Source organism: Pholis gunnellus (genome assembly GCF_910591455.1).
Source record: "Pholis gunnellus genome assembly, chromosome: 8".
Lineage (NCBI taxonomy): Eukaryota > Metazoa > Chordata > Actinopteri > Perciformes > Pholidae > Pholis > Pholis gunnellus.
The window spans coordinates 21,189,490-21,216,794 of record NC_136534.1 but is presented as its reverse complement, the minus strand read 5'-3'; the positions used below and the strand labels follow the sequence as shown (position 1 = coordinate 21,216,794).

General features: G+C 42.8%; 1 protein-coding gene across 1 annotated transcript; it reads left to right on the top strand.

Moving 5' to 3' along the window:
- slc9a1a (solute carrier family 9 member A1a) lies at positions 1-27,305 on the top strand. Its single transcript, XM_079164853.1, has 12 exons — positions 1-408; positions 9,366-9,838; positions 10,624-10,874; positions 12,258-12,475; positions 13,483-13,685; positions 15,671-15,760; positions 17,591-17,661; positions 17,952-18,128; positions 19,643-19,769; positions 20,083-20,184; positions 20,731-20,812; positions 21,627-27,305. The coding sequence occupies exons 1-12, from the start codon at positions 132-134 to the stop codon at positions 21,935-21,937; spliced, it is 2,382 nt and encodes a 793-aa protein (XP_079020979.1). The 5' UTR covers positions 1-131; the 3' UTR covers positions 21,938-27,305.

Below are 27,305 nucleotides of genomic sequence, written 5' to 3'. Positions count from 1 at the left end.
TTGAAACCGTTGGTTAACTAACTAACGCTAACGTAACATTATAAAGTTGTATTCAACTTCCTCGAACTCGCTTGGCTTACAAGCTGACTTTTAGTGTCTCATTTCTTTCTTTTTTTTGTTTCTTCGACACCATGCCTTCGAGGACAGGTTCACAAACTCTTCCCGGTATCGGTAAGAGTCTACCGGAGCGGGGGCTGCTCCTGCTGGTTGTTTTGGTGTTACTCCCCCTCGGAGCGGCCAGCTCTCCGAATACCAACCAACCGGAAAATGTGGACAACCACAAAGTGCCGGAGGAACGATATAACTATACTAAAAAGGCTTTCCCTGTGCTCAGCCTCGACTACCATCACGTACACGTTCCCTTTGAAATCGCGCTATGGGTGCTGCTGGCCTCGTTGATGAAGCTAGGTGAGTATCGTGTGAATGTTGAATGTAGTGCGTTTTAAGTTCATCTTATCCAGGAAATGCTAGCTTGGAATCTGGGTTAGGTTATCGGGGTTGGCCACAGGTGTAGTAGTCATTGCAGGAAAGTTGGCACATGTGCAGCTAGTTGTGCACAATATGCCTGCATATGAAATTAAGGTAGTCTGTTTTGTTTTTTTTATCAGAAAGGTATTTTAATCAAAATCAAGAAAAGACTGTGTTCAGATAAATCCAGCAGAGATCTATAAATCACAGAGGTTAACGTTACATGTCACAACACATCTTTTAATGGGCTTGCAGTGTTTGACAGAAAGATCAAACCTGTCACTTTACAGCTATAAGATAATGTCTGGCCTTGCATTCTGCATAACAATGGGAGATGCCACTGGTATGCTGACACAGCGGACCAGAATAGCTCAATTTAGTTGGAGACTCTTTGGGCGAATCTATACTGCTGGTGACGCAGATTACTCATCAGATCCGTCAGCCTCATGCGCTGAGAGTCCCTTTGCTTGTGCTGTCCTGACTCCTTGCTACAGTGATGACTAAGCACCTTGATGCAGCGGTCTGGATGTTGGACAGCAACTATTTAGCACAATTTTCCAAGACAGTGGATCTTTCTGCTACGCTATTGTGAGCCAGAAGCCTCGAGGCATTGTCTTAAAGGATGTCTCAAAAGGATACACACTGAGACACTTCTGTCCAGCTCTTCACGTTCCTCTGCTGCTTTAGTGTTTCCTCACTATTTGTTGCCACTCTTGGTACTCTTATTTCTTTCCTCTTTCTTTCTATACTGTCATCAATGCCTCCTCGCATTGTGCTTTCCACAAAACGCTGCATTGTCCCCCCTGCTATCTTTGTCCGAGAGCCAGCAGCTTGTTGTCAGTTGCCGGTGACATCAGGGGCCTGACTGAGCACCAGCCGGTAGCCAGGGGAGTATATACCGCCTCACTGTCTGGGCGAGGAGCCCGGTGTCTCACGGGAGGGGGGAGACATGCAGAGAGGGACCGTCCTGGCTCGGGCGGCTCTCTGTTGGGGCGTAGCTCAAGGGCATGGAGGGAAAAGAGATTGGGATGCTGAGAGAGAGAGAGAGAGAGAGAGAGAGAGAGAGAGACAGTTAAAAGAAATGAGACAGGACTAGTGTGTGCGCTGACAGCAGTGACCTTAAGCCTCTGATTATCCCAGGATGACTGAAAATGGGCAGTGGGTAATTTAGAGTGGCTGCTTTACATTGCTCAGCGTTGGCACAGGGTCTGGTTCATATCTCACTGTAATTAGCTCTGAAAAACCTGCTACACAGACCTCATAAAGGGATCCTCTGTGTTTAGAAGAAGGTTGTGTTTAAAAGGTCTGCTCAGGTATAACCAGGAAGAATTAATGCTAACAAGCTCAGCCATTATCTCAATGACCTTGTCCCAATATAAGTTTGTGAAAGTAATATGTAACAGCAAACTCATAAACAAGACTTGGTACAGTTTAGCAGGATGTAATGCTTTTGTAGTTTATAGCCTCATCAAACATCCACCGGGCTCCCGACTTTCATATTGACCTTTCGGTTTGGTCAGATCTGATAGTATTCACACTAGTAAAACATGAATGGGCCGTTGGTCGCGCCTTTGTGGAAATTACCTCTGGTGGCTGTGAAGCTGCTTGGTTCCAGTGTTCCCCGTCCTTCAAGCGCCGCATAACATGTCTTACAAGTCCCGCTAGTCTCGCCTGCCATTTACAGTTCAAAACTGGCCAAACACTTTGAAGAGAGGGTGTGTGTTCCTTCAGGAAAGCCTCACACAGCTTCACACACACACACAGAATTTGAACTGCTTGTTATCAATGCAAGCTTTATTATTATCAGTTGTAATTATAGGCGAGGCACAAAATGACAAATACTGTGTATGCTATACTTACTACATTTGTCTAAAAGTGAAAGCTATTCAAGCACATATAGTAAGTAGAAGTACCAAAGAAGAAATACAGATATTTAATAGTCATAACATATTGTATTTATTTAGACAGTAGGAAGTGACATAAGGAGAAATGCAAAAGAATACACTCACTAAGATTTGGGAGTAAAACTATGCATGTGCATACAATATAAGTGCAGATTTTGAAAGCATGAACTGAGTGTCCATCTTCAATGTTATTTAGTAAGATATTGCACATATTCAACGGCAATCCAGAATTGTAACTTCAGAAGACGGAGTGATTATCCATCCATTTGTCTTTTGTTTTTGTTGTATTTTTCTGAATTATGTATTTTTTCCTTTTTTGTTGTTTGTTTTTCTCTTTCCTGTGACATTTCTTATTTTTTTCAATATCTGGATTTTATGAAGTCTTTTGTGTCTGGAGAAAAAAAACACTGCCAGATTATGTCAGTTGTTTTATTAATCGTCGAGGAACTGCAAACCTGCAGGTTGTTTTTTTGTCTTGTAATTACCAGACACGACTGTGATCTTAAATCTCTTTTTTTTCACAGTGTGTTGTTGAATTTGTAAACTTCACCGAGGTTTAATTTTCTAAGACCCACAATCTCTTGATTAACTCTGTTTCATGAATGCTGCCATTGTTTAGCTTGTATTTGTAGAGTAAATGGTTCACTAAGAGACCTGCCCGTTCCTTAAAGGATTGTGTTATCTATAGTAAACAGTTGATGATAACGAAGGTGGGAGACATTATCAGAACCACTGGGTTGACCAATAAACCCCATGTGTAATTATTCCTGGACAATGTGTGTCCCTCCTAATCCCTCCTGCTACAGTTATTATGTAATTCATCAACATTCTGTTGATGAATTTGAAGCAGTGCACTAGAATGAACCAACATACTTCCATCTGTTGTTGTGGAGTCATACATTACAGCATTTGGCAAACCCATTTAGAGATGAGGGCCATAATATCGTCCTTATCGATAAAGCCGGCGTGGGAAAGATTCCAGGTACACCATTAGAAACCACACCCTTGGTAAAGCTGATTGAGCTCTACACATCTTATCTTCAATGTGTTATTTAGGTTATGGCTTCGCACAGCCGTTTTCTTAAAGAAAGAACAAAAGTACATGCCCTTAATCTTAGAAATAGATGTCTTTGCCTTACACTTAAATCAATATATACTTAATATAATTTAGGTAAATAGCTTCTAAAGCAATAATGAATATTGATTTGGTTTGATGCTTCTCTATTCTGTGCATGCGTCAAACGGTAATCATCATTTTAGGTGTCCTAGGCGAAGGACGTTTGAGCAATTAGTGGTTGTAGTTGACACACCGTTATCTGTTTTATTGGTAGGCCGGTGGCTCGGTCTCTTTAGCATCGTAGAAATAACTGTCTTATCTGAAATACTGTCGTTCCCGTGAAAACAAGACAACCTTATAAAGGTGGATCTACTTGTAGTACAGTGTTTTTACTTTTGTTTCCCTCTAATGCCAAATCTTTAAATGTTTCTACACCAGACTAACTAAACATCACGAAAAGACCTTTGTACAGTATTGCCTGTAACCGACATTTGACACCGTCACTGAATTCTACTCCATTCAGTAGTTGTAGAGTAAGATGTGCTTGTGAATTATAGTAAGGATCAAACCTTTCTGTTGCTTAGAATCATCACCACGTGAGGACTCACCCATGTGAGTCGGTATTGTTGTGCAGATATGGCATCAGGGGTCATACTGAAATACACCAGCAGCAGCAGCAGGCCCTTATTAATAATTTAAACCAACACTGGTCTTGCACAAGCAACTCGAGGAGCACAATGATCTGCATCAAACAATCAAACTATGACTCACAAAAGCTTAGTTTGTACTCCGAAATAAATGTGCATCTTGACCTTCCTGTGATCTACGTGTCACGGTGTTGGAATGCTGGCCAGCCGGTCCAACATCTCGATTTAGGAAAAAGAATCAAACGTATCATCAATCCTCTCCTTCAACAAAGCAACTGTTTGAATGTTTTCTCTCTTTTGTGTTTGCTTAGTCCAGCAGATTTGGTTTGCCGGCAGTGTACAATTAGTCACCTGGCAACAGGACACAGTTCCTGGCTTTGGGAATGGTCTTGTGTAGCGAGTACCTGGCTCTGCTGACACTGGGTACACATGCAGAAGTGAGAGGGCTGTTACCCTTTACTGGTTTTCAATAATGTTTCTGCATAAAGGCTCTCAGGGGGGGAGTGGGGCAAGGACACAACGGCTGCCATTATTGACAAGAAGAATTAACCGTCTGATCTTGTAGTTCTCTTAAGATCTTAAGACTCTGACATAAAAAGCTTTGAGTCCACTTACCGCCTATCTCCTTCATACATATGTCTTGAGAGCGCTGAAGTTGTGTGCCACAAGTTGTTCTTTGAAGTTCATAAGCCCTCGTTTTCACTTATCTTATCTCCTGCGGCATGGCTCTTCACTGACGAGCACTGAAGGCCATAATCGGACTTTAAAATATGTGAACTGTCTTCCTCCGCTGAGTCTTTTGTCCGTGGTCCTGTATGCGTTGATGGTATTTAGAAGGATCAGCATTGAAGCCGAAAGGGCTTTTTGTCTCATTCTCTTCCTGGTTGTCTTCACGTGTCCCTCCTGGTCACCCATGAATGATAATGGGTCATTTAGAATGGGTCCTTCTGGGATCCAGTGTTGACTGCAGTAATACGTTTAGGTCCATCCAGTCACGATCTGTTTGCTCTTCCCTCGAGGACTTCACTGCCCTTCTTTTGATTAAAGGATTTGTGTAAATGGATTTCACTGCAGGACGCGGCCATTCAATCAGTTTGGGTATTTTCTACCCTTGAGAAGTGAAAAGATGTTCCTCTGTGAGCTGCTGGGTTTTATTCCACAGCTTTTGCTGAGGTGAGCCTGAGACTAAAATAACACATTGACTGAAGAATGTAAGATCCCACGCTGCGACTGATTTAGGATTAATCTTATTTTGAAATATGAGACTCGATATGGATGATGAAACGTAATAAAATTGAATTTGGTATGGAACCCTTGGCAGAAACACCCCAACAGAACTTTAGACGGTGTGTTGGTACCATTTTTAAAAGATGATCAGAGTCTTTATATACCCATTATCTTTAATTGCCTGATTCAACTTAAAATTCCAGTTTGGTGTGGCCTATTCATGGCTCATGACTCGGGGAGTGAAAGCTGGGAGCTAAAAGTACTCTGGCTGAGGTCCATTACTTAATGTCATTTAGAAGGTCACTTAACACAAGGAATCATGTGACTCCTTGTCCTCTAATAATGCCCCCACTTTGGTTTCCTCGTACAGTTATACTTTGTTTTAGTAGGATAGTTCTATCATGAGTATCTAAAAGCTCTGCTTTACCAGAAGGTCTCCGTTTGGCTGCTTAGTGGCTAACAGAAGTGTGTATAACCAAACCACTCACAAGTGTAAGTGATTCGGTGTGTGGAGGATTCATGAAACCCTGTCTACCACTAGAAGTATTCCCTGTGGACTTTGCTGAAAAATAGCCTGTGTTTACAGTCAAGTATCCTAAATTGTAAACCACATGTTGTACCAAATTAGAACTCAATTATGAGGATTAAAATACACCATGAGGTTCCATAGACTAGCGGTTTAGACCATAAACTAATGTCTACAATGTTTACTGAGGTAATAAATCAAGTTAGAAGTAGGGACATGTTCTCATAGACTTCTCCTTGCAACTATAGCACACTGCTGACTATTAGAAATAATGCGAGTTTAAGGTACTTCTCCATTGGACCCGGAGTTTGCCGCCTTATCAGTTCTTAGATAATATTGGTAAGTCGCTGTCTTCCTGGACTTCAGTTTCTTTCAGTAGTGGCTCTAACTTTTATCCAGCTGTTTACAGAGGATGTTTATTTTCCCTGTGAATAGCAAACATAAGCAATATGTTTCTGAGAAATGTAGAGCAGAAGGCCCTTCGAGGTCTGGCTGGTAGAAGTAAATGCTCTTTGTTTGCAATCTCATAACACCTTGTTGTAAGCGTTGACGTCTGCTGCCCCATCACGTTGCAACAGGTGAATGTGCATGTCTTCCATTAAAGATAATGCTAAATGCATAAGCTCTTAACCTTCCCTCATGCACATACATGAAGTGTTGCTACATTTAAATTGCTAAGAGGGGAATATCTGAATTCTTTGCGAATACCGGCAGAATTATGTAAAACATGAGCATACATTCTGTGGAAGGCCTGTCACTGTAATCTGTTCTGGTGAACCGGGAACCAATTAGCTGACTGGAGTTGTGCAGGCCCACTTATGAGATCTGGTGTCCCCCACACTGAACGGAGATCTCTGCGGTGTTGAGGTCTCAGACACTTAGACAGAGCTTATTAATCATGTAGCAGTGTCCATAGGGAGACGAGATGTTGTGAACTATATTGTGCTAATTTAGCTGTCGTTTTGAAGCCTCCAGTCAGCAGATTGGTGCTTTCTTCTGAAGAGACATTGTGCCGTGGATGGTCTCAGAACTAGCTGTGGAATTTACATCCTGCTCGCCACATAAGCCTTCAGAGGGGATCCACGTAAGCTTTCTGTTTACTGTGCTTCAAGCAGTTATCACAGAACATCTTTGTTAACCCAAGCCTGCGAAGCTGCGAAGCCTCTGCAGAGTTGTGGGCGGTTTTCTGTTTTCCATTCCAGTGCATCGAAAAGAGATGAGCACTGAGTCTCTGACATCTCACTGTGGGGGAAATGAGGTCTCCTTAGACCATTAAAGACAAAGACTCCCTCACTATCTTTCCTCAAAGCTCCAGAGTTACAGCTGCATGCAGCTGCACAATCCACAGGCATGCACTTGTTGACCTTGCATGCCGAAACAGTAATAGTGTTGTCTTCAAGTATGAACGCCCCGCCCCCTACCTCAGATGTCTTGAATTATTACAGAGAATTTCAGGCGTGACACGAGAGGGTGGAGCTATGTACAACCGAACGTTACAATTAACTTTCATGAACTGTAAACACACTGTGGAAGGGCTAAAGTTGTAAGACGAAAAACACGGAAAACTCCCAGAACACCGTCATAGCGACCTGTCAATCACAAGATAGCCCCCCCTAAAGCATACCCTGCTTTATCTATTTCACTCTAAACAGGACCGTCATTTACTAAATGAGCGTCATGCTGTATTGAAGAGGACTTGATACTAGCGATTGAGACTATAAACTCATGTTCACAATGTTTTACTGAGGTAACAAATCAAGTATATACTTCTATACGAGTGGACGTCTTTTTGCAACCAGAGGAGTCGACCCTGCTGGCTATTAGAAAGAATGCACGTCTGCATTGGCTTCACTTCTCACACACATGGATGTTGACGCCTGCCTATTGCATAACAATGCAATATGATCGTACGTTAGCTGCTCCACCGTCCTCATTTTACACATGTAAGCAAACCGGAGGGGAACACGCCCTGTGGCTGCTGTACCAGATGGTGCTGCTGTCACTGCCCCCTCCACTGTTGTACTATGTAGCTGTGGTGGTTATTGATAGTTTAACGTGTGTGCTTTGATCCCAACACACAATGGGTTCAAATTCTGTTCATCCATTTTAATCTAGACATTTTAGGGGCAGGGTGGACAAACACCTCAATGAACACGTTGATCCCTCTGTTTCTGTCTCTGATATAGACGTCCTTACAAACTACAGGTCTCATTGTGTTATTCACAAGGACATTTCATCCTTTTGGAGCATGTAACGCTCACATGAGCTTCTAGCATATGTTTCATATCTATTTAATTCTTTGCATAAGATTGTTTAGCCTGTGTGAGCATGTAGCCTTATTTATCTGTTTGTGTGTCCGTGTTAATGCAGCATGCGGTTTACTGATACAGTGCCAGCTGGAAAATCACATGTCAATGTGCTGCTGTAGTGTACAGTAAATATAGACGCAGAAGAACTTCTCACTATGCGATGCAGGCTGGTGTCTCTTTGAAGTCTTCGGCTTCTTATGTTTATCGTTTAAGCGCAGGCTGCAGGTGTCCCGTCACCTCACTGTGAATGTAGCCTTGGTCTGTGTTTCATGCGAGACGTCACGGCAGCTCAGGGGTGACGGTATATGTGGTCCCGCATCAACTAACTAGTTACCCGTGTTGGGCCAGCCTTTTTAATTAAAGTCAAACAGCTTTTGTCTTATTGCTTGTAAAGACATCCACATTAACAATCTCTCGGGTTTCCCCACAGAGTTGCTTGTGCTGTGACATGCGAGCCAAACGGCCTCAAGCAACAGCACGTCATTGCAAAAGGTCATTTCATTTACGTGGGACTCCACCAAAATTGGATTCGTACGTAAACGAGAAATAGAAGTTGAAAGATTCTCTTTTCGTGTCACTGGCAGCACGTTTTTACTAGTCTCATCATCTCCTGAATGTGGTCTCTTGGCAGCCAATGACTTGCTGACTTGTCATGTGACATCTTTCGACAACTAATGTTTTGCATATTATTTCCATTTTTTCCTTTTTAAGAACTCCCCAAGGCCTTTGTGTTGAATGTGTGTCTCACCAGCATCTCCGCAGCAGACTGTACACTTCTCATGTTCTTTTCCTAAACTATACACCTTCAAGACTGGAGACACCAATGTATGTATATGTCAATCACATGGTGAGAACATAAGTTCTTTAACCGTTTTCTTTTACAGACAGGTAGTAGTTGAAATAAGCAAAGGTGTGCAGGAAAGCCTTGACGTGTCTGCACAGCCTACACTAGAAGCAGAAGTGTGTTTCCTCTGTATTTCCTAAGAACAGCCTTTTATCTACCTGAGAGTTCTACAGAAGTTAGAATCTGTTGCCAGGATGGTGCTAGTACTCAAAGAAGTGTGGTATGTCACAACTGATTGCTCTAGTAAAGTTGTGTATCCAGTTCTTAAAACTTCTTGGGAAACATTCCAATTTCCAGGTAAATCACTCCCTCGTCCTTGTTTATTGTCTTCCTCCATGCCACTGCATGTCATCTTTTTTTTTTTTGTCCATCCATGTCCCCAGGATTCCACCTGATTCCTCGTCTGTCCGGTATTGTGCCGGAGAGCTGCCTGTTGATCGTGGTGGGTCTGCTCGTGGGGGGTCTCATCAAACTAGCCGGAGAAAAGGTCCCCCCAGTGCTGGACTCCAACTCGTTCTTCCTCTGCCTGCTGCCGCCCATCATCCTGGATGCCGGCTACTTCCTGCCCATCCGTCCCTTCATGGAGAACCTGGGCACCATCCTGATGTTCGCCGTCGTGGGGACCTTGTGGAACGCCTTCTTCGTCGGAGGTCTGCTGTACGCCGTGTGCCAGATCCAGCCTGGCAGTCCGTCCGTCCTCAACTCGATAGAGCTCCTGCCCTGTCTGCTGTTCGCCTCCATCATCTCCGCTGTGGATCCCGTCGCTGTGCTGGCCGTGTTTGAGGAGATCCACATCAACGAACTGTTGCACATCCTGGTGTTCGGCGAATCACTGCTCAACGACGCCGTCACTGTGGTGAGTGACCAAAAAGAGGAATTGTGTGCTGCTAGGAGATCTTTCATGCTTCTATTTGCTTTTATTGTTTCTCCAATGAAGTAGACCTGTAGAGTAGGAATACATATGCCGAGGTGTAAACCGGTGACCAGAGAAACATTAACGTTGTCTCCTTGTGAAGAGCATAAAGTCATTTGTAAATTAAAAGTGTTGTTTAGCTCAGCAGTCTGGGAAGCAGCTAAAAAGTCCCTGGGTGTTATCACCAGATCAGGTTGTGTGTTAAATGTATTAATTCGTATAACCACACAGTTAGACTTAACCTGTCAACACACTGATTGTGGTCTGTCGACTACCCTGTCACTACACAATAATCCCCAGCTAACAGCGCATCAGCAACAGCACCATCCTCCGTATAAAGTTACTTCAGCATCATAGCTATCCAAGGAATCAACTTTAGCTTTAACGACCTGTGTTTTTGACATCAGCTATCGCAACATTTGTGTCAGTGAATGCTGTGTTACATTGTGAGATGCTTACTAAATGCTTGGTACACAATATAAAGTAATTTTTAATCCATTTGGCACAAGAAAAAAAATTGCAGTTGTGTTTTCCCTTGCAAAGCAGTTATACGATGTGCTCAGTTTCTACATATTCATTAAGCAAGAACCTGAAAATGTAATAAAAATAAATAACCAATCTTTTACCTTTTTTGTTTTGGGATTTTAGAATCAATACAGCAGTATGAGATACACTTTTCTATCATCCTTTCTTTCTAATATTATGTATTCATACTCCTCTTCTCCTAGGTGTTATACCACCTGTTTGAGGAGTACACGGGTGCCGGCACCGTGACGCTATTGGACTGTTTCCTGGGAGTCGTCTCCTTCCTGGTGGTTGCGTTGGGGGGCGTTCTAGTGGGAGCTATCTATGGGTTCCTGACCGCCTTCACCTCACGCTTCACCTCCCACGTGCGTGTCATAGAGCCACTGTTTGTCTTTGTGTACAGCTACATGGCCTACCTGTCAGCTGAGATGTTCCACCTCTCTGGCATCATGGCGTAAGTTTGGGGGGGGGGTCATATATAGATTTACATATTTTCAGAATGTACTGTATAAATTCAATGTTTGATTTCTGTACAACTCAAGCGTCATTTTAACTGTACTGTATCTATTACATAATCATATTTTATTGTTAATAATTTTCTGTTTTTACCAATTTTCTTAAAATAATTTGACAAATCCTAATTACTTTATTTTGCATATGTAGCGCATGCTTTCAGTAGACGTCTTTTAAAGCCTGTTAGAACAGTAAGACCATGGATTGTCAGCATGGTTCGTCCCAGAATCCTTAAGACTGACAGTTCTGGTGCCTCCGTCTAGTGAGTGAGCTACTTCATACAAGTTCTGCATTTACAAATTCAGTATCCAGTGTGTCATGTGCGCTCTCTGGAATCTGTGAAATACTCCAGCTGTCTCAGGGACGTCCCTCTTGCATCACATGTTTGTATTATGTGGATCTTCCCTCAGTGATGAGATGTCATGGTCGATGTACAACCTTGCCACTGCAGGGTAAACCTATTTCACTCATTGCCCTGACAGTATCTCAACTGTACGTCTTGGCAGATTGCACTCCATATAACCAGCAGTATATTGAAGTAATCTGATCCAACGTCCCCTAAACCAAGCCTTAATTTATTGGCATCCCAACATTCGCTGAGGAGCCGTTTCTCATCTGCTCCTCAGGTATTTTTCAATCTTTTTCCTGGTTGAGCTGCTGGGTGTTATTGATGTTGCAGACAGGATGGGATGATGTACTGAGTCTCGGGGCCGAAGGATGCGTAGCTTCAAGGTCTATCTCTTCCAAAGCCTGTGGCTGTTTCCTTGCTCTTCGGTTCATAAAAAAAAAAGGCAAAACGGCTCACTGTGTGGATTCCTTTCATCGTTCCCTAAAGTCTTGAGAACCAAACCACCGTTAACATGGAGAAGGAGGTGGAATGAGGGTGAATGTTGAGTAGCCGCTGAGGCTTATGGGACATGGTTGGCGTTTATTTCTGGCCTTCTGGCCTTTGACCTAGAAACATTGCTTGACAACAGAATGGAATAGAGAAGTGACCACCAGACAGGGAGTGAGATATCTTTATAGGTGTCACATGTTTCCAAAATCAGTTTGGAACTCTGGGTATCCACAGCACTCCTTTAGAGGAAGCCTCTGACGCTACTGTTGCTCATGACTCACGTAAAACCACCATTTCTCCTAAAGTTAGGGTTTCCTTTAACATTTCTTATTTGTACTTTGCTTCATTGTTCAACTGTGTTTAATTTCCGATGACATCTAGCATTCACAACAAATTTGGAGACATGGAATCTATGAAAATATGTTTCGTAATAGTGCATAGATATATATATCTCATTTGACAAACATCTGCCTCTTCTCCTTCCAGGTTGATATCTTGCGGAGCGGTGATGCGGCCCTATGTGGAGGCCAACATATCCCACAAGTCCCACACCACCATCAAGTACTTCCTGAAAATGTGGAGCAGCGTCAGCGAGACGCTAATCTTCATCTTTCTGGGTGTGGCCACGGTGGACGGACCTCACTTCTGGAACTGGACCTTCGTCACCGTCACCGTCATTCTGTGTCTGGTGTCACGGGTCATAGGTCAGCTGCAGTGATTCTTACCTCTTGAAGTAAATGTGCCATGCTGGGGTGTGTAGCAATATTGCATGAAGGGGAAAGAGTTAACCTGCAACAGAGGAAGTGTTGTTTGTTATATTGTCAGTTGTTTGGGGTTAATTCATGCAAGATCTCTTTGATGATGCAGTTTGCTTTTATCGCTGAATCTATAATGAAACAATCACTTCATATTTCATCTTGAAGTGCTTTTAAATTTAACCGGTTTGTCATCAACTGGGCTTAAATGCAAATCAAGAAGAGCAACAAAAATAAGTTGCTTTGTATTTATACATCTTCCAAGGAGATACACTCATTATAGTGCACTTTGAAGTGAGCTGTAATTTACACACAAAGGATGTCAATGTGTGCAAAAAAGTCCTTTTACTCAAAAAAAGGGGAACAGGGAACTGCCGCCATCATGTTTCATCACACACAGCTGTCGGTGTGTGAGAAGGAGCTCCGCCGAGGATTTCCGGGTTGACTTCAGGCTGTCACAAGTCCTTCTATTCCTGATTCGTCATACTAGAGTTATTAATGTCGTTGGAGAGAGAGCGAGAGATACGCAAAGTGAAAGAACGATGAGGCGAGCAATACTGACTTCTCTGTGACATTCTCAGCCTGAAGAGCTGACGAGGCTTTGACCAAACATTTCAAACACAAATATGCTGTCTGTGACTGTTGCAATCAGTAATCATGCACGTGTTACCAGCACCACATGAGACGAGATCTTGTGATGGAGAACAGTTCAAGTGGTTCTTCTCCTGTCAGTGAGCCACTCCGATGTTTTTGCAGGTTTTAGGTTGTTTACTATAAATCACATATCTTTTGCGGTAATACTTTCCAAAGTATGCCTTTAGAGTTTTGAACTTGATATTAAGTTCAAATAGCAGTCTTTGACATGAAAATACTTTCTTCTCATTGTATTAACTTAACGTCTATTACAAGCACACAAAGTCACAAACGTCCTGTTCTCATTACGTTGTCCTCCCCAGGTGTGGTGGGTCTGACCTTCATCATCAACAAGTTCCGCATCGTCAAGCTGACGACCAAGGACCAGTTCATTGTGGCCTACGGTGGCCTGCGAGGCGCCATCGCCTTCTCTCTTGGCTTCCTGCTTAAGAAGGAGCAATTTCCCATGAGAGAGATGTTCCTTACTGCCATCATCACCGTCATCTTCTTCACGGTCTTTGTTCAGGTAAGAGCACTCGGTTTAGGTCGTCCTGGTTTGTTTTCAACAGACTTTCCTCATGTGTTAGCCTCGTAATGGGATGTTATCATGACCACAATCACTGCACAATGCAAAGAGATTCCTATGCTGTGGCTCTTAACTTAGAGTGAAAACATTACAGTACTGTTGGTCCTCTCAGGTGCACCAAAATTCATTTTTTGTGTATTATATTTTCCCAGTAAGTCTAGTTTTTCAGTTTTACATTACATCACTGTTTTGAATTCACACTGATGGGTCCACCGACAAAACCAATCCATCTCAGAACAAGCATTTTATTTGCAACCATTCAATGAAATGTTGTTAGATGTGAACATCAAAGGCTCGTGGATTTGCATTTCTAGAAAAAAAGATCCATTCGATGTTTCATCAAGCGGTCAGACGTTCTTGATCTTGAAGTAAACAGCTCCAGCTGGTTTGGGAAAATGTGATTTCAGCTTCTCCTTTAAAGTACACCTTGAGGCAGCCAGGTGGGCTAATTAGTGCATCAGATCTAAAACACATGCCGAAGAAACACAACATGTGGTTTATGTAGACACACATTCCTGCTGTCCACACCCACATAACATACAAACACATTAAACAAAGGCGAGATGAAGACAAACAGGCAGTGACTCCATACATCTGCCCTGTCCCGTCAGATAAACCTGTCCCCTGGTGAAACTGTAGGAACGTTCTTGGATGTGTTTTGGGTCCAGAATGGAGGCCGCTAAAATAGAACCCGGAATACATGGAGTCTCTCCTCAGAGGCGAGATCAGAAACATGTTTTATTTATGCTGCTGGATTCAGCTCTGTGCAGTGTGAGGGGAGAGGCACCTATCACCTGCCATGTGGAGTTATTTAAACGTATGACTCTGTGACAGTGCGGTTATCTTTTTATTTGGAAGAGAGTAAGCCTAGCTGGTCTGAAGTGAAGATCTTTATCAGAGTAATTATTATCTATATGACAATTTACAAGTAATATAATAAACGTTGAATATCCTGATGGATGGTATTTCCTTTCTTTTGTTGGATTACTTTACTTTGCGGAATACTTTATTACAGTATAACCAGTCAGGAAAAGTGTAGGTTCCTTTGCATGCATGCCTGATAGCATGACTGGATCTTGTTAAAGAGCGGGGACCTTCAGTCATCCACTTTAGGCCATTACAGATAACCAGACGGTCATCTTAATCTCTTTAAGAAGCAGAATGATACGCTGGAGCTTTTAGGTGCAGACAGGCACGAACGCACACACACTACTAGTTATCTTCAAGTAGTAGCCGAACATTAGACTGATGTTTGATTTTTAATTTCTCGAGCCATTCTGTTGTGGCAGTGTATTTTACTTAATCCTGTTGACAGCTGACCAGAAATAAACCCTTTCTAGTAAAACGACAATGGATTTAGGTTTGGTTTCTAAAATCTAAAATCAAAGTAAAAGTAAATAAAAGTTTTTGTGCTAGAACGTAAGAGGAAAAGAGTTTATTTTGGATCTTTTTGTCTGAGTTGTTGGTTGGAAACTCACCATTTGCTGCTTTCCAACCATTTTACACAGGAACAAACACACACTGTGTACACACTCCATTATAGTAGTAGTTGATGATGTATGCACTTGTCAGTTGAGTGTGTCTACAATCACATACCCCCCCCCCCCCCCACACACACACACACACACTTACGGAAACAACAATAGGGTTTTGTGAAAGGATATGTGACGACCTGATGTTTGTTAATCATCCGTTGCAAAATTTGGGAAGTGTGGCCGATATCAGTTACCAGAGTATGACGGTTTATGTGCTCAAATTAGCCTGACACACTGAAAGATGCTAAAACATTACAGATACCAGTTTTTGAACCTTCTCATTTCATTCTTGCGTAGCGCAGAGTTGTCGATAAGAGGCTGCTTCTATATTTAGCTGAGGCCAGGAGGGGAATAATGAATAAAGCTTTGTTCCTCTCACCCCTCTTGCAGGGTATGACCATCAAGCCCCTTGTGGAGCTTCTGGCAGTGAAGAAGAAACAGGAGGCCAAGCGGACGATCAATGAGGAAATCCACACCCAGGTAAGACCTTTCACCCTTCAGCCTTCATGATCAGAAGCTGAGGACTTCTTGATGGTTCATACATATTAATAACCCTGAACCTTTGAGTATGCAGTGGATAAATGAAATGTTCGTGCCTCACAACAATGAATGATTGTGATACTATTATACATTCCTTTCAGTTGTATTTATGTAAGATGTGACTTCCTTTTTCCAGTAAAGACAAAATCACACTACAAGTCACATTGATGTTCTGTTACTGTACCGTTAACAGCCTCTGAGGCCATTTCTGGATCGCTGCTTCCACCTGCTGGCTGTGCGGTGGTACTTCATCTCATATATTGTACTGTACAGTGTACTTGTACAGCACAGTGAATCTCAATCCAAAGATTAGAAAAATGACCGTCTGGTTGAATATAACTCTCACACACACACAGCGTCTTGTATCAACAGTTTCTCGTACTCAAACACGCCTGTGAGTGACCACCATGCTCCACAAGAGTGTTTTAAAGCTATTAATACAGCTCAGATATGCACAAACACACTTCCTCTCTGGGGCTTTGCGGTAAGTCACCAGTGCTCGAGGCTAGAAGAGAGGCTGTCTTCATGGCTTCTCCTGAAGAAGTGTTACCCAATCGTCCGCAAGCGGCCAGGTGACGCACCTGTCCCAACTGTGGAGAAAAAAAGATGCAGCAGCTTCTAGTTATTTGTACTCGCTCTATTTCTAATTGGGTTGAGAATAACATGACTAAACAGCGCTATTAAGGCATGTTGCTCACAATGGCGACGGTGTCACGATATAGGTGATGAACTATTCAATATTAAAGTGTAAGATATTTTTCATAGATCGTATATTTGTTTATCGAGGGGCTTTTATAGATGGTTAGAAATAAAAACACCTGTCCCATTCTTCAAATGACAAATGGACACACAGTGAACTGGTGAAAGGAGAAGCCCCCGTGTCGAGATGTTTGTAATAATACATCTATGACCCAGTAATAGTGTAACCAGAAGAGATTTATCATAACGTATCGCTGCGGTATCTCACCCTCGGTGATCTAGAGAAACCTTTCATACTGTTGCCACTTTTTTAAAATTCATTTTTCACCACCACCCACGCAGTGCTGGGCAGTCTGTACATAAATCCGTCTCTTCTGACAAAGCAGAAGTACATTCTGTAGCTCTGCTTAATGACTTGTTCCCATAGCTACGCTGCCTGTCATCAGAGCACCAGGGGCGACCTGCGGCCGACTGCACTCTGAGCAACAAATGCATCGGTTCATGTCTCTGGTTCCCTGAGCAGGCGTGCTGCCACTAGATACATACATACATACATACATACATACATACATACATACATACATACATACATACATACATACATACATACATACATACACACACACACACACACACACACACCCGGCTGCTGCTGCGGCTTATCTCCCGGCATCGTCACTTCAAAGCTCGTCATCACCTGCTGCTGTTGATAATGATGTTGGCTGAGAGCGTGTTTTCACTGGGAGGAACGGTAACTGCAGGTGAAGCAAAAAGGTGTGAGATGCAGCCAAGTAACGTCTGCGGTGGAGTATTCATGTAATCACAGTTAACACTGTTGATCATAAATCCATGATCTGTCCATGACCAATTAAATTGCTCTAAATTACATATATGTACTACAGCATATAACATGGGCCCCTGGAAAGTCGTGTTTATTAGATAGTACGGTATAAAAATATTATGCATCTGAATAAAGTGTCTTTTATAACCTATTAAAACACTCAACAGAAGGCAGAGGGTCGTATTGAAAAGCCCGATTCAGCTTTTTTGTTTGCCTCTTTTCATCCCCAGTTCCTTGACCACCTACTAACTGGAATCGAGGACATTTGTGGACACTATGGACACCATCACTGGAAGGACAAGTATGAACTTAACAGTCATAACTTTTGTGATCATCTGAGAATCCAAAAAATAATATTTCACTGAGAGAAATTGTAACTATGAAGAGTTTTGTATTTTTGCTTTATATATATCCATCGTCCAAATGCTCATTGGTTGATTTTCTGTCATAATCAGCTAATAGATTTAACCATTGAGAGAAGAAATGTCCTTTTCCTCTTAACGTGCACCTTGTGTCAAACCTCTCACATCTCTCCCTGTCTTCGTACTCCCACGGCTGTCTTTTCATCCGTAACTCATTTCCTCCTTCCAGACTGAACCGCTTCAACAAGAAGTACGTGAAGAAGTGCCTGATTGCCGGCGAACGCTCCAGAGAGCCACAGCTCATCGCCTTCTACCACAAGATGGAGATGAAACAGGCCATTGAGCTGGTGGAGAGCGGAGGGGGAGTCAAGCTGCCAGCTTCTATGCCTTCAACCGTTTCCATGCAGTAAGTAGGAGTACACACTCATTCTGTCTTCAGTTACCAAACGCTCCCAAATTGAAGTCCTTAAACTTGAAATATTGTTTTAGCCACTTGGGGGAAGCAGAACACAATATTCCCAAGTCATCACTTTTTACATTGATTTGGCAAAGATTGTAAGTAAATAGTTCCTTAATTACAGATGCAGCAGCCATGTTTGTGTCCACCTGATGAATAAAACACCAATAATCCCTCTCTTTTAGCTCTGAGTTTGGCCTCAGCCAGCTCCTGAGGGAAATATCTGGCTCTTTAGCTGCTAAATGCTCTACTATGTTCATCAGCTTGTCACTAACTGTGTCTGTCTACTGTTTGGGGCTGAGCAGCTAGTGTAGAGTGAGGTATTATAGCTTTTTTGGCCTAAACGACGCTATGAGAGTGAAACAAAAGCTTAAACCTGCAGGCCGGACAGCTAAACAGTGAACTTGCTACATCTTCACAAAGTCAATGGAAGCTGCAGATTAGTGTCGTAATCCTGGGAGTGACCCCTTTCAATATGACATTTAATACATTGTAATTATAAAAATGATTGATCGCAGCCAATTTAAATAAAAAAAACCTTTACATATACTGATTAGATCAAAACAATTCACAATGCTGCGCTCTGTATGTTGTTTTTAATTCCCTACTCTAAAATCATAGTCGTCTCATCTTTAATAAGTGGATGGCTTTAATGACTTCATGAGTTTTTATTCTTTTTTTCATAGTTCGATAGAAAATGTCTTTTTAAGGAAGATTGCTCATCATTACTGATTTCACCAGAGACGTCATGGTGGGTTTCAGGGTGGAGAGGCTGCCTGATGATCGGAAGGTTGCTGGTTCTTTGACGAGCACTGATGTGTTCCAGTTGTTTTGTAGCCAGTAGTACACAAGCAGCACCTTCGTCATCACCTGCTCTGTCATGTCGTAATGCCCCAAGTGGGCAAGGAGTCTATGGTTATCATCACAAAACCTAATGTGAGCATCTGCACAGGTCTCATTCATTCCACATCTGCAGTACATAGTCAGTGATGAAATGCTAACTTAAGCATTGGTCCGTTTTATTACCTAGTGTGAGAGTAATAGTCATACTTCACTAAATGTAAGTAAATGCTGGAGAAAGTCGGATTCTCAGGAAGAGAAGCGCAGTGTTCAGAATTCGTCTGATCACTGTAGAAATGACTTTTTTCACTCTACCGCAACCAAACCAAGGACAGACGTGTCAGCTAAATGAATCCAGTTATAACATCACTTCACAGTTAACAAGCCACTTACATTATTGATACGGAGTATCCGTTACAGAAAGAGCTCATGTCAGCTCTAACTTTGGCTGTTTTTAATTCCACAAGCTGTCACGTGACAACCCAAACTTTCTCTTCGTCATCAGATACCAGGAGGAAATAATGAAATGTCATGTGTCCCGACGGAAGCGCTCATGACAGACACCTGTCTCTGTCACACAGACTACGAGAGTCCTGACTCTTTTTTTTCTACATATTTCTCAGGAACATCCAGCCCAAGAAGCCTCCTCCTGCCAAGCCCGCAGAGAAAGGTCTGTCCCAGCTGCCTAAAGGCCGAGAGGAGGAGATCAGGAACATCCTGAGGAGCAACCTGCAGAGGACACGGCAGCGGGTAACACCGCTGCGACAACGACGAGATAGTATCATCACTGTTCATATTGATTTGCACTGATAAACAAAGTGGTATTAGACTACAGTGTAGCGTATTGATTGTGACACAGTTAGAATTAAATCAGTAGCTCCGCTCATACATTGATCATAATACTGACTTATTAGCACTTCTCATTGATTTTTCCCTTGTGGTCATGATCTGAGTAACGGTCTGCAGGTCTTCGAGATAAAGAAAACCTTCCCTCTTTCATGTACTTGAACTTGTATTTGTCCTCTTAAACTGAGTTGTTTTATGTGTCTCGTCTCTCTCTCAGCTGCGCTCCTACAACCGACATACTCTGGTGGCGGATCCGTTCGAGGATGGCTTCGGTGAATTCGTTATCAAGAAGCAAAAGCTGATTGAGCTGGAGAAGAAGGTATGATTATCAGTCTGCGCCGGGGCAACGCCTCTTGAATCAAGAATCAGTCTGAGCCAGCTGTCTGCATTATCACATTTTACTGACACCTCGTCACGTTTCACATTCTGCTGATAAGCCAACGCTGAAGAAGACACAGAAGAGTCAAAAAAAACAAGCAGCTTTTCTCATTTCATACCGGGCCACCAGCAGTTAAATGATTAATTAAAGTCCACTTTCAGTCTCCTGAAAACATTTTCTCGACATAAATTTGTGTCTGATTTATTGGCGCTGTTGAGTGGCTCGACCACTAACTTCCGTTTCATCAGCCTGTAATTACATAATGAAAATAGACTCCTGTTTTGGGGTAAATTGAATGTGCTAGAAGCCACCGTAGACTCAAGACCATTTATACAGACACCTACCCAAGCAGCACGTCATTTTAATGAATAGTGACTTACCGAACTGCTGCACTACAAACAATTTGATGAAGCAGAGTGTGTACTTCCTGTTTACATGTAAACCTAAATCGTCCCATGAACAAACGCCGTCCCTGTGTGTTCCCAGATACACGACATGAATAACTACCTGACGGTGCCTGCTGCTTCGCCTGACTCCCCGACCATGTGTAGAGCCAGACTGGCCTCAGGTAAACACAGCCGAGCGCAAACGCACCATCATACTGAAACTGTACCGCGTAAAGACAATCGGAGGAAATTCACTACGCCACCGACGGCACCCACGGTGATGAGACATTATATTCTGTTAGGTCTCTCATGGCAGCTTTCACGAAACAATAAACACTGTTGAAAGCACTACTACTGTTCATGCCTGCAGCCACAGATATTTCCCCCGCTGAGGGAAATATGTTTGCATGTGGCAGCCGGGCATGTAAACCAGTGTGTGGTTTCATTTTAGGCAGAGGTACTGATTTCAAACCTGCTCAGCAGCAGAAAGGAAACAAAAGCAGTCCAGGTATGTAGTGAGTGTAGAGAAGATTCCTCTCTGAGTCGTGATAACCCGGCAGCGATCCTAACATGCATGTGTCGGTTGTGTTGCTCGTTAACACTCATTAATCGCTCATCACTAACGAGGGGATCTCATGACATGAGGCCAAACGCCGATGGTTTATGTTAGCCAAGAAACAAAGACCTGATTAAGAGTCAAGCATGATGTGTGTTGCAATTTCCGCTTGTGTATCTCATCATAGTTTTTAGCTAAAAGGGGAATTACTTCCCGCATGTGTTGCATCATAAATCATTGTGACTCGTTGCTTTTGTCGTGTCGTGAAACATCTGAAAAAGGTCTTGCAGCCTTGAGTTTGTGCCGTGATTGTAGCTTCGTTGACTGTAATATTTATCCTCCCCTTGTACATCGTACGTTCATGCACGCTGATGGAATGAAATTCAATCCCTTTTTTTTTTGTTTAAAGCCTCGGTAAAGCTAATTCCCTGATATTGCAGACCCACAAACCTACAGCATGAAGCCGGAGTCGGACAGCGTGCCGACCATCCAGGTAGACCTGGCCTCTCCTCAGTCTCCGGACTCCGTCAACCTGATGGATGAGTTCAAAGCGGCCAGCAAGCAGCAGCAGCAGAAGAAGCAGCAGCAGCAGCAGCAGAAGGAGGAGGACCAGGGCCTGATGATGAAGCCGAGTGGAGCCAACAAGCCAGGTGAGGCGGACGGAGGCCGGGATCAGCAGAAGCTGACGAGGTGCCTGAGCGACCCCGGCCCCAGCGCAGACGAGGAGGAGGACGAACCCTTCCTGCCTTGACACAGCAGACCGGAGAGGGAGGGGTCGGGCTGCGTGCCCCCCGCCCTCACTCAGTAGAGGAGAGAGCGCTGCCTCACTGCTCCACTCTAAGTTATCTCTTTGGTTCAGACACCAAACAAGCCAAAACTGCTATTGCTGTAACCACAAGCGGAGATCGTCTGAGCAGAAATATAAGAGCCATTAGTTTTTAATTATCATCGCTCTGTATTCTTTTAGACGGCATCGCAACAGCTGCAATCTGAGAGATGGTGGAGTTTATGGTTGATAGTCATTCAGACATTCAGGAAAGAACTATGCATTACCAAAGGTCTGGACTGTTTTAGTGTCAGACAATATCATTGTTCCTTGTCAGGACTGTTTTCCTTCTTTAAAGACTTCCTTTTGTTGTTGTTTTTCTGTCTTTAAAGCTACCTTTGAGACATGCTGGGCCTCTAGTCCTAAATTTAATCAACAAAGCAATCTAGTTCCTCTTTCGAACATGGTACTTGTGTTTCCGGTGCTTGTTTTAATCCAATATCTCACAGACACTGTTCGCTGGATATTCAAACATTTAGAGTTCTAATATCTGGCCTTACTTTACCTTTACCTTTTCACTTGGTGCATTCATATCTTTGTCTTTTTTTTTTAAAACCTGTTTTTACGTTCAGGGGTACTAACATGTTTGAGTTTGACCCAGTGTTCGTAGTCGCGCTTACAGACCTTCTGGTCCTGTTGCTGCGGAGGGAGTTAGGCGGACTCTGAGAACCCCCCCCGCTGTTGTGTGAAGCTGTTTGGACCTACAAACGTGGAGCGAAGCCGAGCGTTTGGGAAGCTGCGACCGCCAGTGATGTAGCACAGATGTTCTGATGTCGGTGATCGTGCTTGATTCCCCGTCCCAAGTCTTCTGAAGTTAAATCACATGTCGTGTCACGCTTCAGTGTAGATGTTTTACCTCAATTTTAGAACAACCTTTAAAACTAGCAGTAGTTGTCTCTCTTGATGTCATGAATAAGTGCCCATCCAACAGTCACCTTCACTCCATGTTTTTAACTTTCACAGCTGATTATATATCAGGACAGAGTTGCTCTCTCTCTCTCTCTTACATGCCAATTTTCATTCTTCAGTGTTGTCACTGGCCGCCACTGTGCTCTACATCACTGTTCAGCTATTTACACGGCGAGTGAAGGTTAGTTAGTACAATCGATCCTCACGTGTTAAAAGATTCACGGCCGTGGTTACACTTGTCTTTTCAATGCGAGTATCGTCATCCGATCTCCGGCATCACGGGGAGTTCCTCTCCCGCGTGGGAGCAAAGAGAGGACCCGCTGCCTGAGTCGTGTCCAGTTACCGCTGGTGCACACACAACACGTCCTGATGTTGCTGCTTCAAAACAAAAGCTTTTTAGATTACAAAATAAATGTATCCACCGTTATACAGCTGCTCCTTTGACCACAAAACAAATAATATAACACACACGAGTTCTGATCTGGTGCATCCGAAACACAAACGTTTCATTGAACAGACAAGTGCAGCCACGGCCAAAGACTGTAGGCATCTCATGGCAAACAAAAAAAGTAATTCTATGCAGTATAGATGTGTAAAATATGTAAATTGATTATAATATCCTATATTTATGAATACCCTTTAAAACGCCATTGAGGCGAACCACTGCTAAAGTCAAAGCTAACATCAAACACGGGCATTAAAGTACACGGTCACAAAAAAAAACAGTTAGAAAGTTATCTGCACGCACGGAAACATAGTCGTGCGTGGTCGTTGTTAACGTAGGTTAATTCCTCTACTGTACTGTACAGTGTCTTGTACAGTGTGTGAAATGCATTGCGCGTCGTTTCTTACACAGCCGCTCAGTCATATAGAATGAGACAAATCATTCAGGGGGCTGATGGGATATGCTTTTCTGATCCATTTTAACATCTCGTGGGCCACAGCAAGTGTTCTTCCACCCGAGTCTATTATAACTTGCAGGCCGTCCAAAGGACGTACACTGGGAAACGACCTTCATCACTGAAACACTTCCTTCTCTGCAGTAGGCGGACTGAGTCACTGCTCCAGTTTTCTGGCTGTTAGTGGCCGCTGAATGCTCCCTGATCCTCTTACATCCAGAAGGCTCACATATACAGCCGACAGCCTTACACATTTCCTTTAACTCCTCTCAAGCGTCTGTGAATGGTTCGCCACGCTTGCTACAGCGAGGATAAGAGGATATTTTGCCCGCGCTCATGTAAACCTTGAGTGTATAAAAACGTGCAAATGCGAGCGCACGTGCACCGCTGTCGAGCGCGTTTTCTTTGCCCCTTGTACTTTTCCCGCTTCCCAATTTGTGGAAGGGTAATTGTAGCTGAGCGATGGGAGGGTCGAACCTTAAAGCATCTCATTTCCCCGTCTGGACCCAATTCAATTTACTGTCTGAAATGTCAGCGCGTGACGGAGTGTCGCAGTGGAGAACTGTGCTGTAAATGTCAACAGGGACGGGGTCGAAGAGAGAAGGGTTGTTTAGAACCCTGAAGTGACGAGCCAAATGACACGCGGCCCTCCCCCTGTCTTCAAATCCTCCTTTTATTGCTGCTTAGAGGACAGTGGTCTTTACACGCAGTGTTTAATTCATGCATTTATTTATACTTCTTTAGCAACAAGAGGCCTGAGAAGCGTTTCTCTCTTGTGAATGTGCTCTTAATGCGCTGCTGTTGGGAATATTTCTAAACCATCGTCCCAGATGCTCTTTGATTCTATTTAAAGGCGGTTTTGTTGCTCATTTAACCCTTTACTGCTCTGCAGAGACTGATAAGTGGGTTTCAGGGAGGTTGCGGCAAGTAATGCATTTCTAAACGTACTCCCACTTGTGAACGCGTGAATGCAAAGTAGAGTCTCTCAGAGAGAATATCCATGTTGTATTTTAGCTCGGGGGATGTGATCAAATATAAGAAACCAAAAACCTCCAAATTCAGATTAAGACGAACCTCAAAACAAGAGGAATAAAACCCCTGATTGCGTCACATTATCCCAGACACTTCTAACTTCTTAAGAAGAAGAACCCCCCCCGACTATTTTCATACTTCTCTGTTTCAAACCAAATGCATATTTTTTTTTGGGCAAACATTCTCCCACCGCGGGGGAATGTTTGGTGCAGGAAACCTTAATCTTAAACCATACAGCCTACAGAAGAACCTATTTAATTGTACGCGTCATGTTTGCCTTTGTCTCGCTCGACGCATAAAACAAATGGAAAGTCTTTAGATTTAAATCGCTTGTATCTTCACATGAATGCTCGCTGTTCTTGATTTCCACACTGGGTGTTTTTCGCTGAGTTGCTTCAAGTCATGGCCGATGTTTGTGTTGAATGTGTCGGACTGAACTACAACAGCACTGTTGCCTCACCAGCATTCGCTTCAGCTTTTATTTTCATGTTTGCTTTATTCATGTGCTTTATTTTCTGTAACTGCGTTATTGTACAACTAAGTTTTTTTGGGGCTTTACAGGGATTTCTGTAACTGCAAGTCCCGTTATGTTATTGTCAAGTGCTTTAACTGGAATCATGTGCATTACATCACTCCATGTGCTTTACAGAAGTCTAGAACTTCATGTGTGTTTTTTTTTTGCATCATGTTTATTTTTCACTGCACTCCATTTGTCAACCAAACTTTAGACCGTGGAGTTCAGGCTCAAGCAGAAAGTGTCTGGATCTATAAACTCTAACCAGTACTCCTACGATTTTAACCCAAACTCTGCTTCAGTTCCACTGTTCCACTGGGAAGAGTAAAGTGAAGGCAACAACTTTAATCAGCTACGCATGTGGACCAATCTCTTCGCATGTTTTAGATTTGGGTTTGTTTTTCCCTGGTATTCAGGCCACCATTAGTTTCCATTCATTCTCCAGAGAATAACAAACCTTGTAGAGACGTTAAACTGCCTCCAGGTCGACTTTTCGGCCCGTTACAGTTCAGATGAACTCAAATCAACTGAATCAACTTCAGATCTATGTTACACCAATGTTGACATGCTCATATGTCCATTGAAACAGTTGTTCTTCCTGTCCATAGCAGCCGTAAAGAGATCCTCTCTCTGTGTGAAAAGGCATTTCTTAAGTTCAGCCAAAGATAATATGAACCTCAACAGTCTGAGAGACTTCTTCTCTCTTCTGTTTGTCTTCCAAAGTAGAAATGTTTTAGTATGAAACTAACCCTTTGTGTTATCGTCCCTCCACTGCAGCTCAGCTAGATGAAACACAAAAGGGGAGTTTTTGTTCTAAAAAGACTTTGAGTGGAAGATGGACACTTTATTTGTTTACGTTAGACTGCTGATTCAAGCTCATACTATCTTCTGTGGAACACTGCAATGCATTTTTGTATGAAACTGTATTTTGTCTTCCATCAATTATATTGGAAATGGTTTCAGAGGAGATCTTTTAAGGGCCAGTATGAAGAGAACAAACGATTACAGTGACGGAAAACTGTTTCAATGTACATAAGGGCTAAAACTATTCTTTAAAAGTAACAATAGAATGAATGGAGATGAATGGTTGCCAGAAAAATATGAAAAACACACAAAATCTTCCATGCTTTGAAAAACACTAATTTGGTTTCCACAGGATTTGTGTGCTGAAACATTTAAAACACCGCTGTGTTCCTTTAAGTACTGTACGATTTGACCGGCTAACGGTTAGACTGCGGATGACGCTCTCCAATTATAGAGACGGCCATCAGAGTATGACGCACACACACTCACAGGTACGTCATCGACCTAATGACCCCCGCGGTGTCGTTACTCCACCACCCAGAGACTGTTTTCCTCCCTCGTTTACCTCATCGCTCTCCACCATCTTACACCACACGAGCACTTTACCGGAGCTGTACCTTTTTATCTCAAAAACACAGATGTTGAAGAGAGCAATAAGTGGCTTTAATGTAGTGTACGGGTTGTGCATTGGTTATCAGGTGACACATCACAGGGAAAAGGAATGTACTTCATGATGGGCCTTACAAACAGGGATGTATTCGGGGCTTTTAGTCGTCAGGCAGAGAGGCGGGGGCTTTAAATCCTCGTGAATGTCAACTTGATGAAAGAGTGGATTGTATTTCCCTTTTATTCTTTTTTTTTGTCTTCATCTAAACGTTTGAATTTATGTTTTTGCAATAATTAAGAGGTTTATTTAATTTTATATACACATAAATGGGAATATATATAATAAAGAAAAAAAACCTATGTATTAGAAATTTACTATATATGTACAAATCCGAAAGATAACAAGTGTGCACTTTCTTGTTGATTAATCTTCAGCTTTCAGCATTCCATTCCTGTAATGACCAGTGAAACTAACTACCAGAAATGAAACGACGTCAGAAACTATAAACCAAATTAAAGATTTACTTTA

Coding starts and splice junctions, on each gene's coding strand:
- slc9a1a (XM_079164853.1), top strand. CDS start 132: ATGCCTTCGAGGACAGGTTCACAAACTCTTCCCGGTATCGGTAAGAGT. Junction 10,875..12,257: donor CACCTCTCTGGCATCATGGC/GTAAGTTTGGGG, acceptor TTCTCCTTCCAG/GTTGATATCTTGCGGAGCGG. Junction 18,129..19,642: donor CCTTCAACCGTTTCCATGCA/GTAAGTAGGAGT, acceptor CATATTTCTCAG/GAACATCCAGCCCAAGAAGC.